Source organism: Ovis aries, chromosome 4, assembly GCF_016772045.2.
Source record: "Ovis aries strain OAR_USU_Benz2616 breed Rambouillet chromosome 4, ARS-UI_Ramb_v3.0, whole genome shotgun sequence".
Lineage (NCBI taxonomy): Eukaryota > Metazoa > Chordata > Mammalia > Artiodactyla > Bovidae > Ovis > Ovis aries.
This window is the reverse complement of record NC_056057.1, coordinates 57,096,027-57,113,866: the sequence shown is the minus strand read 5'-3', so window position 1 is coordinate 57,113,866 and position 17,840 is coordinate 57,096,027. Positions and strand designations below refer to the sequence as shown.

The following is a 17,840-nucleotide window of genomic DNA, read 5'->3' as shown; positions in this document are numbered from 1 at the left end:
CACTTGGAGGAGGAGATCCCAACCCATTCCAGTATTCTTGCCTGGAAAATTCCATGGACAGAGAAGCCTGGCTATAATCCATGGGGTCACAAAGAATCAGACACGACTGAGCAGCCTGCTATGCAAAATCACAAGTCAAACAGATTCAGATAGCAATAAGCACATATAATCCTATAATAATATCTATAAATAAACATCTGACCTTTGACTAGTTCATCTACCTCTCTGAAAGTGTTATGTATAAGAGAGCAGAAATTCTCTTTGGGAAAACTGAGTATTATTTTGTATTGAGGATCACTTTATATTTAGATGCATATAGTGGTAGATTATGATAAAATATAATGCAGAATGATTGTTTCAATAGCATAGGAAGAGCAGTTGACATAAAAATTTTTATACTATATGGTCTCTATTGTGTAAGAAATGAGGCCTATTAAAAGGACTGGAAAGAAATATACCTAAATGTAACCAGAATTGAGTAATAATTTTTCCACATTTTCATACTGTTATCTTATTTAATTTGTAGTCAGAAAAATAATTAATACAACCTGAGAAGTACTGTAATAGAGCTATAAAAAGTTTGCTTTTGGTACCAGAGTATCAATTCTTTTGAGATGTTCAAGTTAAATTCTGAAAGGGAAGATATTTCAAATATATCCTAACGTAATATAGCAATAGTTGATCAGAAAAAGGATATACTGCACTTGCAACTGCCAGTGAGACCAAGCATATACCACTAGGGAAATTTAAATAGTTCCACAATACTAGAATACAGGCTGCAGTAAGAGTAAGATGAATAGGAAGAATAAATATACTTGAACATACTGGGGCCAGATGCTGTATGAAATAGTTTCTAGAATGAAAAAAATCTAAACCTAGCCATCTTAGGCTAAGATGTTTCAATGCTTAACTTCAAAATTAAACAATCAATAGTTAAACAATGACATTAATAGTTAAACAATGATGTATAAACAATCATATTTCTTTTAAATACTTAAAACTACTCTTTTTCCTTTAAAAGTAAACCAGAGATTGAAATTTGACTATAGCAAGGGAGAAGCTGGCAAATACACTCTTCAAGAAACAACTATTAACAAAGAACACAATCATGAAAAACAACCATTTGAGGGCTCAAACATACACAAACATGTTGCTAACTGTTAATTCATGAAAATTAGCTGAACTTGGTTAACAACAGTGGGGATTTGTGGTGCCTCTGCCTTAAGCCACTCTCATTACCTTCACCCTTTGCTCAGTTGGTATGGAAATTATTTGAGGATAGGGCTGGCTGTGAAAAAAAGCAACTTCACTTCTGGAAAGGGTTAAAGGGATTTTGAGTAAAGAGTGAAAAACACACACAGAATTAAGTAACAAACTTGGTAAGGAACAAACAGGGAATGTAAGCAGCTATGCTAGCTTCAGGTTGCAGTTTTGGTTGGCCTGAACTGTAGACTGGAAGGCTGGTTAGAAATTTAGAAATTCCACAAAGATTCCGGAAATGAGAGACACACAGAAGGGCTACAGAAACTCTTCACATAGCCTTGGCTGGTTGGGAGGCTAAATGAACATGTACGTGTAAGGGAGACCCATGAGGACCTGACGGAAAGCAAAAGGTGAGGCAGACTTGAAAACTGCCTTAATTTTAAATGTACTCTCCCAAATCAACACACATCCACTGGCAAAGGCTGGAGGCCTCACAGGTTTAGAGAGGTGTTTGAGCACAACTTCTGACTTACCATTGACCCCTAATCTGTCTAGACACAGTTGCAACCCTAGCAAACCACCCTAAAAAATTAAAAATAGTAATGTACAAACTGCCAGGGAAACAGATCCCACAAACTAAGTGCAGGCAGACTTCTAAAAAAAACATCAGTACCCATCTTCCTTGTGGGAAAAATCCAAACAGGAGTTCCTATAACAAATGATCAAAAATATATTGGACAGTTTTCAACAAAAAGTGATGAGACATGCAGGAAAATTAGGCAAGTGTAATCCAAATTCTAGAAAAACAGCAGTAAATAGAAAGATTCTGAGTGAGCCCAAATGCTGCATTTAGCCAAGACCTCAAATCAGCTATTATAGAAATGCTCAAAAAATTCAAAGAAACCATGTTTAAAGAATTAAAGGAAAATATGACAATGATGTAACAAACAGGGTTATCTCAACAATGAAACAGAGCCTGTAATAAAGAACCATATAAAAATGCTAAGATTCATATTTTCCATATGTACCTGGTTTTTTGGTAGTTGTGTAACTATATAATTTCTTTCTCTCTTTTTTTTTGGTCACATCATGTGGAATGTGGGATCTTAGTTCCCCAACCAGGGATTGAACCCATGTCCCTTGTGCTGGCAGTGCAAAGACTTAACCACTGGACCACGAGCGAAGTCCCTATAATTTCTTACACTGGTCAATATTTTTTAAATACTTAAGAATGAATACTTGAGATATAAGCTGTTTAGCAACTCATTATGCTTTGTAAGCTTTGTAGTAACCTTTGAATAAAGGTAAAGATCTATTCCTACAGAATTAATCAAACATGTGTTAATTTTTTCGTGAAATTGTTTATATCTAACTGGGCTTTTCTGGTGGCTCAGATGGTAAAGAATCCACCTGCAGTGTGGGAGACCTGGGTCCAGTCCCTGAGTTGAGAAGATCCCCTGGAGGAGGGCATGGCAATCCCCTCCAGTATTCTTGTCTGGAGAATCCCCATGGACAGAGGAGCCTGGTGGGCAACAGTCCATGGGATCACAAAGAATCAGACACGACTGAGTGACTAAGCAAAAAAAAAAAAGAAATACCCAACTAGATATTTCAACATGGTGTAAAATCAAAATAACCAAAGGAAATGTTATTAAATCACAGGTGTGTAACTGTTTAAAGAATCTAATTTAATTTCCATGGTTTAGCCTTCAGTGTCTGTCAGGAATGTTTCTAGAATTATTCTAAGGGAGTAATAAAATATTACTTGATTCCACAAACTTATTCTGATACTACCATATATAAATAATTTTAATACTATTAGTAATTAATTACATTGAATACACAGTGAAATACTATTTAGTCATAAAAAAGGGGGAGATCTTGCCATTTTCAGAATACAGATGGACCTTGGTCATTACACTAAGTGAAGTCAGACATGAAAAGACAAATACTATATGATCTTCTATGGAGAAGCAAAGAAAATCAAACTGATAGGAACAGAAATCAGATTTGTGATTGTCAGAGCTAAGGATCTGAAGGTAGGAGATTGGGTGAAAGGTATTTCTAGTTAAGTTCTGGAGATATAATGTCCAGCATGGTGACTATGGTTAACAATACTATATTGAATATTTGATAACTGGTGTTAATAAAAGTTCTCATAAGGAAAAAAGGATAATTAGGTGAGGAGAGGTATGGTTAACTAAACTCACTGTGGTAATCTTTTTACATTATATACATATTAAATCATTTTGTTCTATGTCTTAAACAATGTTCTATGACGACTGGTGGTGGTAGTTTAGTCGCTAAGTCATGTCTGACTCTTGCGACATCATGGACTGTAGCCTGCCAGGCTCCTCTGTCTGTGGGATTTCCCAGGCAAAAATACTGGAGTTGGTTGCTTTTTCATTTTCCAGGGGATCTCCCAGACCCAGAGCTTAAATCCACATTTCTCCTGCATTGCAGGTGGACTCTCTACCATTGAGCCACCAGGGAAGCCCCTATATGTCGATTATATCTCAATAAAACTGGGAAAATACTCATGTATTTATTAAATAAAATTTGTGCCTATATGCATATGTATTACCAGCGGGCAGGTTTTTATATTGACAATAAAATAATGGCAGTTAATTCTATTAATAATCTATGTGTTAGTCACTCAATCATGCCCAACTCTTTGCAACTCCATGGACTGTGGCCTGCCAGGCTCTCCTGTCCATGGACTTCTCCAGGCAAGAATACTGGAGTGGGTAGACATTCCCTTCTCTAGGGCATCTTCCCAACCCAGGAATCGAACCTGGGTCTCCTGCATTGCAGGCAGATTCTTTACCAGCTGAACCACCACAGAAGCCCGATTGTCATCATCGTCATCATCATCAGTTCAGTTCAGTCGCTCAGTCATGTCCGACTCTTTGTAACCCCATGAACTGCAGCACGCCAGCCCTCCCTGTCCATCACCAACTCCCGGAGTTCACTCAGACTCATGTCCATCGAGTCAGTGATGCCATCCAGCCATCTCATCCTCTGTTGTCCCCTTCTCCTCCTGCCCCCAATCCCTCCCAGCATCAGAGTCTTTTCCAATGAGTCAACTCTTCGCATAAGGTGGCCAAAGTACTGGAGTTTCAGCTTTAGCATCATTCCTCCCAAAGAAGTCCCAGGGCTGATCTCCTTGCAGTCCAAGGGACTCTCAAGAGTCTTCTCCAACACCACAGTTCAAAAGCATCAATTCTTCGGCGCTCAGCCTTCTTCACAGTCCAACTCTCACATTCATACATGACTACTGGATAAGTCGTCATCGTCATCTTCTATCAATTCTTTATTTGTGATTTCTTTGTTAGTGGACAGCCACTTTAAATTTAATTTAATTGGATTTTGCTGTTTTCATATTTTGTATTACCATAAATATAATTATTATAACATTTAATGAATGATTCTTTCTCAGTTTTAGTAAGACCAATCTATGCTATGGAACTATTAGTTTCCCAGATGTCCCTTAAAAGTTTATACTACTTTCCTATGTAATAGTATTACAAATTTACATTTCTCAAACTAACAGTACCAGAGAAGCAAACTGCCCACTACCTGTTGTAAACCATTATTTTACATTATTAACACAGATATACTTACTCAGTTATAAATTCAGGGTTTGTAAAGCTGAGGTTGGTTAAATGACCTTCAAGTTTAGAAGATTCATGCGTATTTAAGGCTGGGGTGGTCTTAGTGCCGAGTATAGCTCTTTTCTCATCTTTTTCAAGTGCTTTTCTCTTCCCACCATTTTGGAAATATTCTCTGCACACACTACAATGCAAAATAAAGTTATATTTTAACCAATAGGTATGGATATAAAATAAAAATGGACAAATATTACCCTTTATTAATAAAAATGGGAAATTTTCAAATTATAGTTTCATATTTTTAAAATGTCACATAGAGGTTAAATTTGAGTACCTGTAGCACTTTCAGATTTTTACAATTACCATACAACAAAGCATGATCATAGATTATGTTTAATAAATTAGAAGTGTTTTTTCAGAAGCACAATACCTATATGTTTTGCTGAACTTTATTCTTAGCTAAAACATAGTTCCTCCAGAAGAGCTTAGATAACTCTGCTATTCAGTGACACATTCAAAAAGAACAGTAGTCACAGTTAATTTTGAGCCAGCTCTGCTGGTAGCACAGCTGTTTTTCAGATCCCTCCTAGTTTATAAAGACAAAGGCACAAAATCAGGTTGCCAACACAGAAAGAAGAACATAAAAATCTAGTTCAGGTAAAAAAGTATCATATTATAAAGGTATACATTCAGAAAGAACAAAGGTTTGAATATAATAGTGATTTTTATAATACCTGGAAATTATTCCTACCCATCAAGAGACCATTACTGTTTGTCCCAATTTTTATAATTTAAATGAATATTAGAGCCTGAAGTCAGGCAAGTTGATTCCTCCAGTTCCATTCTTCTTTCTCAAGATTGCTTTGGCTATTCGAGGTTTTTTGTATTTCCATACAAATCTTGAAATTATTTGTTCTAGTTCTGTGAAAAATGTAGCTGGTAGCTTGACAGGGATTGCATTGAATTTGTAAATTGCTTTGGGTAGTATACTCATTTTCACTATATTGATTCTTCCGATCCATGAACATGGTATATTTCTCCATCTATTAGTGTCCTCTTTGATTTCTTTCATCAGTGTTTTATAGTTTTCTATATATAAGTCTTTAGTTTCTTTAGGTAGATATATTCCTAAGTATTTTATTCTTTTCGTTGCAATGGTGAATGGAATTGTTTCCTTAATTTCTTTTTCTACTCTCTCATTATTCGTGTATAGGAATGCAAGGGATTTCTGTGTGTTGATTTTATATCCTGCAACTTTACTATATTCATTGATTAGCTCTAGTAATTTTCTGGTGGAGTCTTTAGGGTTTTCCATGTAGAGGATCATGTCATCTGCAAACAGTGAGAGTTTTACTTCTTCTTTTCCAATTTGGATTCCTTTTATTTCTTTTTCTGTTCTGATTGCTGTGGCCAAAACTTCCAGAACTATGTTGAATAGTAGCGGTGAAAGTGGACACCCTTGTCTTGTTCCTGACTTTAGCGGAAATGCTTCAGGCTCTACTACAAAGCCACAGTCATCAAGACAGTATGGTACTGGCACAAAGACAGACACATAGATCAATGGAACAAAATAGAAAGCCCAGAGATAAATCCACGCACATATGGACACCTTATCTTTGACAAAGGAGGCAAGAATATACAATGGAGTAAAGACAATCTCTTTAACAAGTGGTGCTGGGAAAGCTGGTCAACCACTTGTAAAAGAATGAAACTAGATCACTTTCTAACACCGCACACAAAAATAAACTCAAAATGGATTAAAGATCTAAATGTAAGATCAGAAACTATAAAACTCCTAGAGGAGAATATAGGCAAAACACTCTCAGAAATAAATCACAGCAGGATCCTCTATGATCCACCTCCCAGAATTCTGGAAATAAAAGCAAAAATAAACAAATGGGATCTAATTAAAATTAAAAGCTTCTGCACAACAAAGGAAAATATAAGCAAGGTGAAAAGACAGCCTTCTGAATGGGAGAAAATAATAGCAAATGAAGCAACTGACAAACAACTAATCTCAAAAATATACAAGCAACTTATGCAGCTCAACTCCAGAAAAATAAACGACCCAATCAAAAAATGGGCCAAAGAACTAAATAGACATTTCTCCAAAGAAGACATACGGATGGCTAACAAACACATGAAAAGATGCTCAACATCACTCATTATTAGAGAAATGCAAATCAAAACCACAATGAGGTACCACTTCACACCAGTCAGAATGGCTGCGATCCAAAAATCTGCAAGCAATAAATGTGAAGAAAAGGGAACCCTCCTACACTGTTGGTGGGAATGCAAACTAGTACAGCCACTATGGAGAACAGTGTGGAAGATTCCTTAAAAAATTGCAAATAGAACTACCTTATGACCCAGCAATCCCACTGCTGGGCATACACACTGAGGAAACCAGAACTGAAAGAGACACATGTACCCCAATGTTCATCGCAGCACTGTTTATAATAGCCAGGACATGGAAACAACCTAGATGTCCATCAGCAGATGAATGGATAAGAAAGCTGTGGTACATATACACAATGGAGTATTACTCAGCCGTTAAAAAGAATTCATTTGAATCAGTCCTGATGAGATGGATGAAACTGGAGCCAATTATACAGAGTGAAGTAAGCCAGAAAGAAAAACACCAATACAGTATACTAACACATATATATGGAATTTAGGAAGATGGCAATGACGACCCTGTATGCAAGACAGGAAAAAAGACACAGATGTGTATAACGGACTTTTGGACTCAGAGGGAGAGGGAGAGGGTGGGATGATTTGGGAGAATGGGAATTCTAACATGTATACTATCATGTAAGAATTGAATCGCCAGTCCATGTCTGACGTAGGGTGCAGCATGCTTGGGGCTGGTGCATGGGGATGACCCAGAGAGATGTTGTGGGGAGGGAAGTGGGAGGGGGGGGTCATGTTTGGGAACGCATGTAAGAATTAAAGATTTTAAAATTAAAAAAAATAAATAAATGAATATTAAAATGCAGATTTTTCAAGATATATTGGAAAATATAAGCCCATATCAGGTTGTTATCTAGAATCAGATACTAACGACTGGTATTAACATTAAATGTTAAATGATTTTCTTCATACCTAATACAATTTTGGAGAAGGAAATGGCAACCCACTCCAGTATTCTTGCTTGGAGAATCCCATGAACAGAGGAGCGTGGCGGGCTACTATCCGAGGGGTTATAAAGAGTTGGACACGACTGAGTGACTAATACACAATACAATTTTAGGATGAATATAGTAGGGTACCATGCCTGGGTATGTAACAGGGCAATAAATATGAACCACAGAATCAATTCAAGATATTCACTAGCTATTAAAGACAAGAAACTTACAGGAAAAAAGACTGCTGTGATTTACCTCTGGCCCTTGAGCTTATTATATGACAGGAGACACACAATTAAACAATTAACTGGTATATTTATCAAAGTTTAAAGTGAATGTGAAAGGAAGCTAAACAAATCTTTCTTTACAGAGTCTTAAAGGTGGGCTTCCCTGGTGGCTCAGAGGTTAAAGTGTCTGCCTGCAATGTGGGAGACCTGGGTTCGATCCCTGGGTCAGGAAGATCCCCTGGGGAGGCAAATGGCAACCCACTCCAGTATTCTTGCCTGGGGAATCCCATGGACAGAGGAGCCTGATAGGCTATAGTCCATGGGGTTGCAAAGAGTCGGACATGACTGAGCAACTTCATTTCACTTCACTTCAAACCATTATTATTCCATATAGCTCATTCTCTGAACAAAGATGGACTATTTTTCTCCACAGACACTGCCTGGTACAGTTCCATAAACACATAGCTAGAGAAGAACTGAAAAAGTACTTTAAAACTAATTTTTGCAAGTACAACTATGGTGTCTAAGGAAACAATGCCCATTTCTCCTCACACTTAAAAAGTACTATTAGCTCAATTTCAGTTTGCCTAAATATCTATTAAAGATGTCTTTAACTGATCCTATGGAGATTTAATTTTAACTCAAATTATATACAAGAGTTGAAACTCATTCATCGTTAATCAAACATTTATTAACTACCTATCATGTGCCAGGCACACAGGTGATGGGAAAGCAAATTGAAGAAGACATTGCTGCTTTCAAGGAGCTCAAACTAGTGAAGGAGACAATTATATAATAAAGAAAATACAATTTATAAATATCTACCATCCAGTCTAAAATCAGTAGTATAAAATCTGATTTTAGAAAGATGAGGAGGAATAAATCAGGCTAGGAAGAATGTTAGTTAAGGAGGAAAGTCCTTTCCTGGTAGAGAACAGCATGAGCAAAGTCAACGAAGAGAAAAGCATCATGGATCCTGCAGAGACAGACATCACTTCAAGGCATGTGAAATTTAAAGTGCCAGGCAGAAAACGCATTGATGGACTCATAAATGAAAAGGCCCTGAGGCCAAAGAGAGGGAGGACAGCCAGGTGACACTTGGAGAGATGAGCAAACTTGAGATCATGAAAGACTGACAGGCCAATGTAGGAATGCGGCCTTTAGAAATCCTACCTAATGACAGAAGTTTACTGGTTTCTTGGAGTGGGGGATAAGGCTGACTACAAAGGTATACATCAGAGCTTTTTAGAGTGATGGAAGTGTTTTATGTCTTGACATGGTGGTTGTACATAAGTGTAAACAACTATCAGTACTCACTGAACTGTACACTAAAATGGGTGTATTTTATTGTATGTTAATTAAACCTCTGTAGGGTTAATTAAATACAGCCTTAAAACCTTGGAATTAATACTAAAAATAATACCTTTATCATATACACAAGGGTAAAAAGATTGCTTACCTTTCTATTATTAGGTGGAACCATACAGAATTGCTGATATTCAATAGTTCTTGATCCACAAACACTGCAAAACTGAACCAAATTTATATGGCTCAATCTCATAATTACCCAGAAGCTAGATGGCAAAATACTTAAAGGGCTAGGATTCCAGATACTCACAGGATAATAACCACTATCTAAATACCAATCTCCATACACAAGTTCCAAAAAATATACAAATCATTAGGATAAGAGCACAAACAGCTCATAACTATGGCATAACTAGGAAACTGGAATAGTACCTAATTATACATGCAATTGGAGAAGGCAATGGCACCCCACTCCAGTATTCTTGCCTGGCAAATCCATGGACAGAGGAGCCTGGTGGGCTGCAGTCCATGGGGTCGCTAAGAGTCGGACACGACTGAGCGACTTCCCTTTCATTTTTCACTTTCATGCATTGGAGAAGGAAATGGCAACTCAATCCAGTGTTCTTGCCTGGAGAATCCCAGGGACGGGGGAGCCTGGTGGGATGCCGTCTATGGGGTCACACAGAGCCGGACACGACTGAAGTGCTTAGCAGCAGCAGCATACATGTAATTTGGAGATAAAAATCTGAGGCCAACTAAGTTGGCTTTGGAATTATCCAAGTACAGAGTCAAATGAGGACTATGTAAAAGAGGAAGGTATGGTGGGATCTCTAACGTGACAAAAAAAAAACCAAAACAGATAATACCAGCTAAGGTTTACTACCAAGACAGTCCAACTCTGAGTGGAGAAACCTTAAGAATGCAGAATGCAGTGAAATAAAGCATTAGCCACAGGAAGGCCAAAAAGAAAAAGTTTGAAAGGTGAATGAGAAGGGCTGTCGCCGAAGGTGAAAGCCTTGAGAAGGTTATTATTTCTGAGGGAGAAAGGAAGCACCATGCAAAAAGCGGGTATCTCTGGAGGTGTGCTGATAAAGGGAAGGAATGAAGCAATGAAGAATAAAGAGCATACTGACATAAGTTATACCCATTAAAAAATTCATACATCAGCCAAAAGAGGACTGTATTTATTAAAGGAACTCCACTTATATATTTGTAGCAATCAAACAAGGCTCTATGGATTTAAGAAACCAAGTAAGTCACACAAACCCCTACCTATACGTCCAGAGACACTCCAACGTAATAGTCAAAACACATAAAAAAATGTCCAATAAACCCAGTAACCATACAAGTTTCTATTAGAAGGAAAGACAAATCGAAACTTTTCAGTAGATGGAAATTCTTAAAAACAGAAAAAATAAAAACAGCTATAAAAGAGAAGAAAATTGTAATGTAACACTTCAATGTTAATTATATAATCAAATAATTGCAGATATGAAAAAACATTTCAAATCAGAGATTAACTAAAAAGCTGAGGATAAAGAACTAATAGCCAGATATTCCATGAATATGAATAGGAAGACTCAATACTGTCACTATGTTAGCTCTTCTCAAATTTATACACTCAACACAATCCCAATCAGAAGCAGAGCAAAATACCGTATCGACAAAACAAATGGCTTCTGAAGTTTACATGGATTGGCAGAAGATCCACGATAGCCAGCACGGTATTGAGGGAGAAGAACAAAGTTGGAGGACTGATACATTCTGATTTCAAGACATAATATAAAGCCATTACTATACTATTATTAGTAGTAATCAGGGACAGTATATTGTTGGCAAAACAATAGACAAATAGATCAATGGGAACAGAATAGAGAGTCCAGATATAGGTACATGTAAATACACTTAACTGATCTCTGACAGAGGGGCAAAGGCAATACAGTGAAGTAAAGATAGTCTTTAAACAAATAATGCTGAAACTGGATCCTGAATACCAAAAATGAACCTAGACAGACAATACAACCTTCACAAAATTAACTCCAAGTGGATTACAGACTTAAATGTAAAGCACAAAACTATAAAACTCTTCAGAGAGTTTTAAAAATTTCCAGAAGAAAATCTAGATGACTTTGGATGTTGTATCTAAAAAGTCATGGTCAAATGCAAGTCACAATCTATAAAAGGAAAAACTGAGAAGCTAGACTTAACTAAAATAAAAATACTTCTGCTCTGCAAAAGACAATGTCAAGAGAATGAGAAGACAAGTCATAGAAGAAAATATCTGCAAAAGATGTATCTAATAAAGGACTATTATCCAAAATATACAAAGAATTCTTGAAACTCAACATTAAGAACATAAACAACCTGATTAAAACATGGGCAAAACACCTAAATGGACACCATAGTGAAGAAGGTATATAAATTTCAAATAAGCTTAAAAAAAGATGCTCCATGTCATATATCATTGGAGAAATAAACGCAAATTAAAATAGCAATGAGCTACTACAATACATTATTATAATGACCAAAATCCAGAACACTAACAACACTGAACGCTGTTGAAGATGTGGAACAAAACTCTCATTCACTGCTAGTGGGAATGCAAAATGGTACAGTCACTTTGGAAAATAGTTGGTAGCTTCTTACAAAACTAAATATATTCTTCCCATATAATCCAGCAATCAAGTTTTTTGGTATTTACCAAAAAAGGAACACTTATTTCTACAAATCACCCTGCACATGGGTGCTTATAGCATTTATTCATAACTGCCAAAATATGCCAGCAAACAAGATATCCTTCAGTTGTTGAGGTTCAGTTCCTAAGTCATGTATGACTGCAACCCCATGGACTATGGCATGCCAGGCTCCTCTGTCCTCCACTATCTTGCAGAGTTTGTTCAAATTCATGCCCATTAAGTCAGTGATGCTATCTAGCCATCTCATCTTCTATCACCCCCTTCTCCCTTTGCCTTCAATCTTTCCCAGTATCAGGGTCTTTTCCAATGAGTTGGCTCTTTGCATCAGGTGGTCTGAGTATTGGAGCTTCATCAACAGTCCTTCCAATGAATATTCAGGATTGATTTTCTTTAGGATTCCCTGGATTGATTGCCCTGAAATACAAGGGGTTCAAGAATCTTCTCCAACACCATAATTTGAAATCAACAATTCTTTAGTGCTCAGCCTTCCTTATGGACCAACTCTCGTATCCATGTATGACTACTGGAAAAACCATAGCTTTCTCTATCCCAACCTGTGTCAGCAAAGTGATGTCTCTGCTTTTTAATACACTGTCTAGGTTTGTCACACCTTTTCTTCCAAGGAATAAGCGTCTTTTAATTTTATGGCTGCAGTCACTGTCTGTAGTGATCTTAGTTTTTTGAATAGCGAGTTTCAAGCCAGTTTTTTCACTCTCCACCTTTACCCTCATTAAGAGACTCTTTAGTTCCTCTTCACTTTCTGCCATTAATGTGGTACCATCTGTATATCTGAGGTTGCTGATAATTCTCCTAACAATCTTGATTTCAGCTTGTTGATTCTTTCAGCCCATACATCAGTACATCACATGCACAGCAGTTAAATAGCAGGATGGCAACTATAGCCTTTGTGGTGCTCCTTTTCCAATTTTAAACCAGTCCGTTGTTTCATGTCCGGTTCTCACTGTTGCTCCTTGACCTTCATACAGGTTTCTCAGGAGACAGGTAATACCAGTGGCCTGGTATTCCCATCTCTTTAAGAATTTTCCATAATTTGCTGTGATCCATACAAAGGCTTTAGTGTAGTCAATGAAGTAGAAGTAGATGTTTTCCTGGAACTCCCTTGCTTTCTCCATGATCACCGAATGCTGGCAATTGTTCTCTGGTTCCTCTGTCTCTTCGATATCCTTCAGTAGCTGAATGGATAAATAAGCTGTGGTTCACCTAGACAATGGAAATACTATTCACCACTAAAAAGAAATAAGCTATCAAGCCAACAAAGACACAGTGGAACTGTAAATGAATATTATTAAAAGAAAGATGTCATAATGAAAAGGTTCAATACTGTAATTCCAAATATATACATTGTAGAGAAGGCAGAACTATGGAGACAGTGGAAAAAAAAAAAAACTAAGTGGTTGTTTGGGGAGGAGGAAAATGGGAGTAGAATGAAATAAGAGCTGAAGCACAGGGGATTTTTAGGGCAATGAAATTATTCTGTATGACACTATAACGGTAGATACTTATCATCACATTTTTGTCAAAACCCATAAAATATATAACACCAAAAGTGAACCCTAATATACACTGTGAACTTTGGATTATAGTGACGTGTCAGTGTGGGTTCATCAACTGTAGCAAAGGTAGCACTGTATGTGGATGGTTGATAGTGGTGTGACTGGCCATATGTGGGGCAGGGTATATATGGGGACTATCTGAATTTTCTGCTCAATTTTGCTGTGAACCTAAAACTGCTTGAAAACAAAATCAAGACTATTTGAAAGGGAAAAAATGAACACAGAATAGATATCATTTACCTCCTGATAGTACCCTAAGAAGGATACAATGTCACCTATGTGATATTCTTACTAATAAGCTTAATTTGAACCTAATTACAAAGAAACAACCATACAAATCCAAACTGAGACTTTATAAAATGTCCATGTCATAAAACACCAAAAAAGAAAAAATCCTAAACAACCCAAATCCCTAAAGAATTTTTCCTAGATTAAAGACGACCACATGGGTAATAACTAAGTGCAATAATACACACTGAAGTACTCAGGAACAAAAGTATTGTGATTTCTTCAGTTGACTTCAAATGGTTCAATACAGTAAAGGGGAAAGGAGAGGGAATAGTGGAGGTGGGGAGAAAAAGAGAAAAAAAGATACAAAATGAGACTAAAATAGCCCAACATTTTTTTCAAAACAGAAGGAAACAAAGTGAGTCAAAGGTTTTATATCTAGCCAAGCTATGCATCTTGTAACAAAACTATTAAAAAAATAGCTTTTGGTATGTAATAACATATAATATCATAATTATAAGATGTTTTGAAAGCATGAGCTTTATCTATGACTTCAGAGATGTTGGTGAAAAGGCTGGAGGCAAATAAAAAGCATTAAATGAATTTTAAAAGATAGTTTATAATGCTGAAGGCCACAATTCCCAATGAAGCAATGTGCTATGTATCATAGCAGCCATCTTTACAAAGCAGAAACTCCATGAAATGCATGGAGAAACAGACACAACTAAAACAGGGAACTTTAAACACATCACTGAGGTATTCTCATTTTTGCTGGCGGAATTAAATGATATAACTTCTATGGAGGGTGATGTGGCAATATCTAAGAAAATCATGTATGTATTTACTCTTTTACTCTGCAATTCCACATCTATAAAGATACAACGTCAAAAATACAAAATGAATATATACAAGGTTATTCATTACAGCACTATTTGTAAGAGAAAAAGCTTGTAAGTAACATAAGATGAGTAAGATATCTATATACTGGTGATGGTCAATTTATGTGTCAACTTGACTGGACCATGAGGTGCCTAGTCAGTCAGTCAGTCAGTCAGTTCAGTCGCTCAGTAAATATCTGTCAAACATTCTGGGTGTTTCTGCAAAGATGTTTCTAGATAAGACTAACATTAAATGGGTAGACTGAGTAAAGAAGATTTGTTCTTTTTAATGGGGTTAGCTGTATCTAATCACTGAAAGGTCTGCATAGAGGAAAAACCTTGACCCTCCCAAGTATGAGATTCTTCTTGCCAAACTGCCTTTGGATTGGAACGCTGAATTTTTCCTGCCTTCAGACTTAAACCAAAACAGCAGCTCTTCCTGGTCTCAAGCCTGCTGGCCTTAGAATTGGAATTATATCACTGGTTTGGTTCTCTTAGGTCTCTGGCATGTAAAAATGAAAGGTACAAAAGAGAGTACATGACATGTACCATTTGCAGAGATAAGACAGGGTGTATCCATGTATACACATTGTATGAATTTGCGAATTTCTGCAAAAAGGAGAAAAAAGAAACAAAGAAAATGGAAGGGAGCCTCTTCTGAGTATACCTTTTTTGGTAAAGTTTTGACTTTTCAACCATGTAAATGCCTTATATTTCCCCATGTTAAAAGAAAATAAGAAAAAACCCCATAAAACAAAGTGAAACTAACTGCATAGTAAATTGGTAACATAACTATAAACAAAAGAACTGTTTAAAGTAACTTTCAAACAGTATTCTGACTTTTAGTGAAAGTTAAAGTGAAAGAAAGTGAAGTCGCTCAGTCGTGCCGACTCTTTGCGATCCCATGGACTGTAGTCTACCAGGCTTCTCCGTCCATGGGATTCTCCACGTAAGAATACTGGAGTGGGTTACCCTTTTCCTTCTCCAAGGGATCTTCCCGACCCAGGGATTGAACCCGGGTCTCCTGCATTGGAGGGAGACGCTTTAACCTCTGAGACACTTCATTCAGCTTATTGTTAGAAGTAAAATTTGTACTGTAATTTTGATACCATTTTATGTGAACTATAGAACAAAGCAAACATGTTATTGTTATTCAGAACTAAGTCCTTCAGTGTAACAGGAGAGATAAGATAAAACAAAGAAGTTAGGTAAAAAACCTATATTACATTTGAATAGAAAATATCAGTTATGAATTTAAGACTATATATATTTTTTAACTATGTTCACTGAAAAATTCTAGAAGAAAGGACACCCCAGTAGTACATCTCGTGCCCAGATCTTAATTTCTAATTACTATTTTCCACTACAAGAAATTAAGGCTCCTTGATTCTAGGTCTTGACTGGGAAAGTAAAGATTTATCTTGTAATAGCTACCAAGACAGTGCTCAAAGGTAATGTCAATACACAGAAGCCAGCTTTGATTTAAAAATACACATTCACAGACAAATCAAAGACTGATGGAAAAAGCAAATAAATAACAATCCAGGAAGCTACAATAATATTCCAAATACAAACAAAATCCACCCAAAACCAAACAAAAAAAGTCACAAAAAACTTACTTGTTACAATTGCAATCAACTATTATTGAAAACCAGTAATTAAACAGAAAGAATTACAAGTATATGCTTATTTTTACCTAGCCTTTCTATAATCATTCCCTGTTCATAAAGGAAGGTTTTTTTATTTACAGAAGAATGACTGCTAATAAATGAAAGGATGATATGATTAAAAAAAACATTTTGCAACCCCAAATGGAGTAATTTATTTAATAAACAAAATAAACCTGTTACGTGAAAGACTGTTGAGAAACAGAATTGATCCACAGGCCAAAAATGCCAATCTACACATTACTTGCTAATTACAAAGGGGAAACATAAGTTTACAATGGAAGGATCTAGTAGTTACCACTGTAACCAAATGGCAAAATTTAGCATCTCCAACTGTGGAATAACCTGAATAAGAACTTGCTATCGTAATGCAACATGAAGTATGCAGTCCACCTAATAAATATTTTGGCAATAATCTGAGACCTGAATCAACATTTTAGACTCAACTTTCACTTTAAAAGAAATAAAAGGAGATTGAGGAAATAGTTAAATGGCACCATGAGAAAATAATCAAATAAATTCATAACAAAGACAAAAAGCTAGTTTTGGAGTAGGATACAGACAATCACAAGAGGCCCCTGGTTGTACTATAACTGGGGGACTGGGGGGGGGGAGCGGGTGGGGAAACCTATACAATCTAAAAAATAATGTATTAAAAAGAAACCAAGAGAACTGAGGATGCAACGAGATCTAATGGAACTAAATTTCAAAAGGTGACAAGCCCTCCTAGGTGAAGGGATCAGAGGCACGTAGAGCATTTGCAGAAAGGGTTGGCGAGTGGTAAAGGATCAAGCCTTCCAAAGTAGAGGAATTTTGTTTGCTTAAAGGAAAAGCAGCCAAGCTTTCAATGGCAGCTTAGAATGATGTGACAGACTGGAAACTTTAAGAATCTCAAATGCAGAGATTGTTCTCCCCCTTCTCCTGCTTTCCCCCTTAGGTCTTTTTGCAAGTAAGAAAAAGGTGGGGAAGAGAGAGGACTCACTGGAGACTTGGAGCGCGACTAAACAGGCAAAATTCTCTGCACTCCTCCATGGGCGTCTTCCCTGATAGCTCAGTTGGTAAAGAATCCATCTGTAATACAGGAGACCCTGGTTTGATTCCTGGGTCAGGAAGATCCCCTGGAGAAGACACAGGCTACCCACTCCAGTATTCTTGGGCTTCCCTTGTGGCTCAGCTGGTAAAGAATCCGCCTGTAATGAGGGAGACCTGGGTTCAATCCCTGGGTTGGGAAGATGCCCTGGAGAAGGGAAAGGCTACCCACTCCAGTATTCTGGCCTGGAGAATTCCATGGACTATATAGTATATGGGGTCACAAAGAGT

The 17,840-nt window shown here is 36.9% G+C and overlaps 1 protein-coding gene across 2 annotated transcripts in view; it reads right to left on the bottom strand.

The window, feature by feature from the left end:
* Positions 1 to 17,840, bottom strand: part of BMT2 (base methyltransferase of 25S rRNA 2 homolog) — an 80,240-nt gene that overhangs the window by 42,729 nt on the left and 19,671 nt on the right. Inside the window, exon 3 of one of the 2 annotated variants that reach the window (XM_004007878.5) lies at positions 4,828 to 4,998. The exons of the other annotated variant lie outside the window; for it this stretch is intronic. Coding sequence (XP_004007927.2) covers positions 4,828 to 4,998 — 171 coding nt within the window. The remainder of the gene's footprint in view (positions 1 to 4,827; positions 4,999 to 17,840) is intronic. 2 annotated transcript variants of the gene reach the window in all.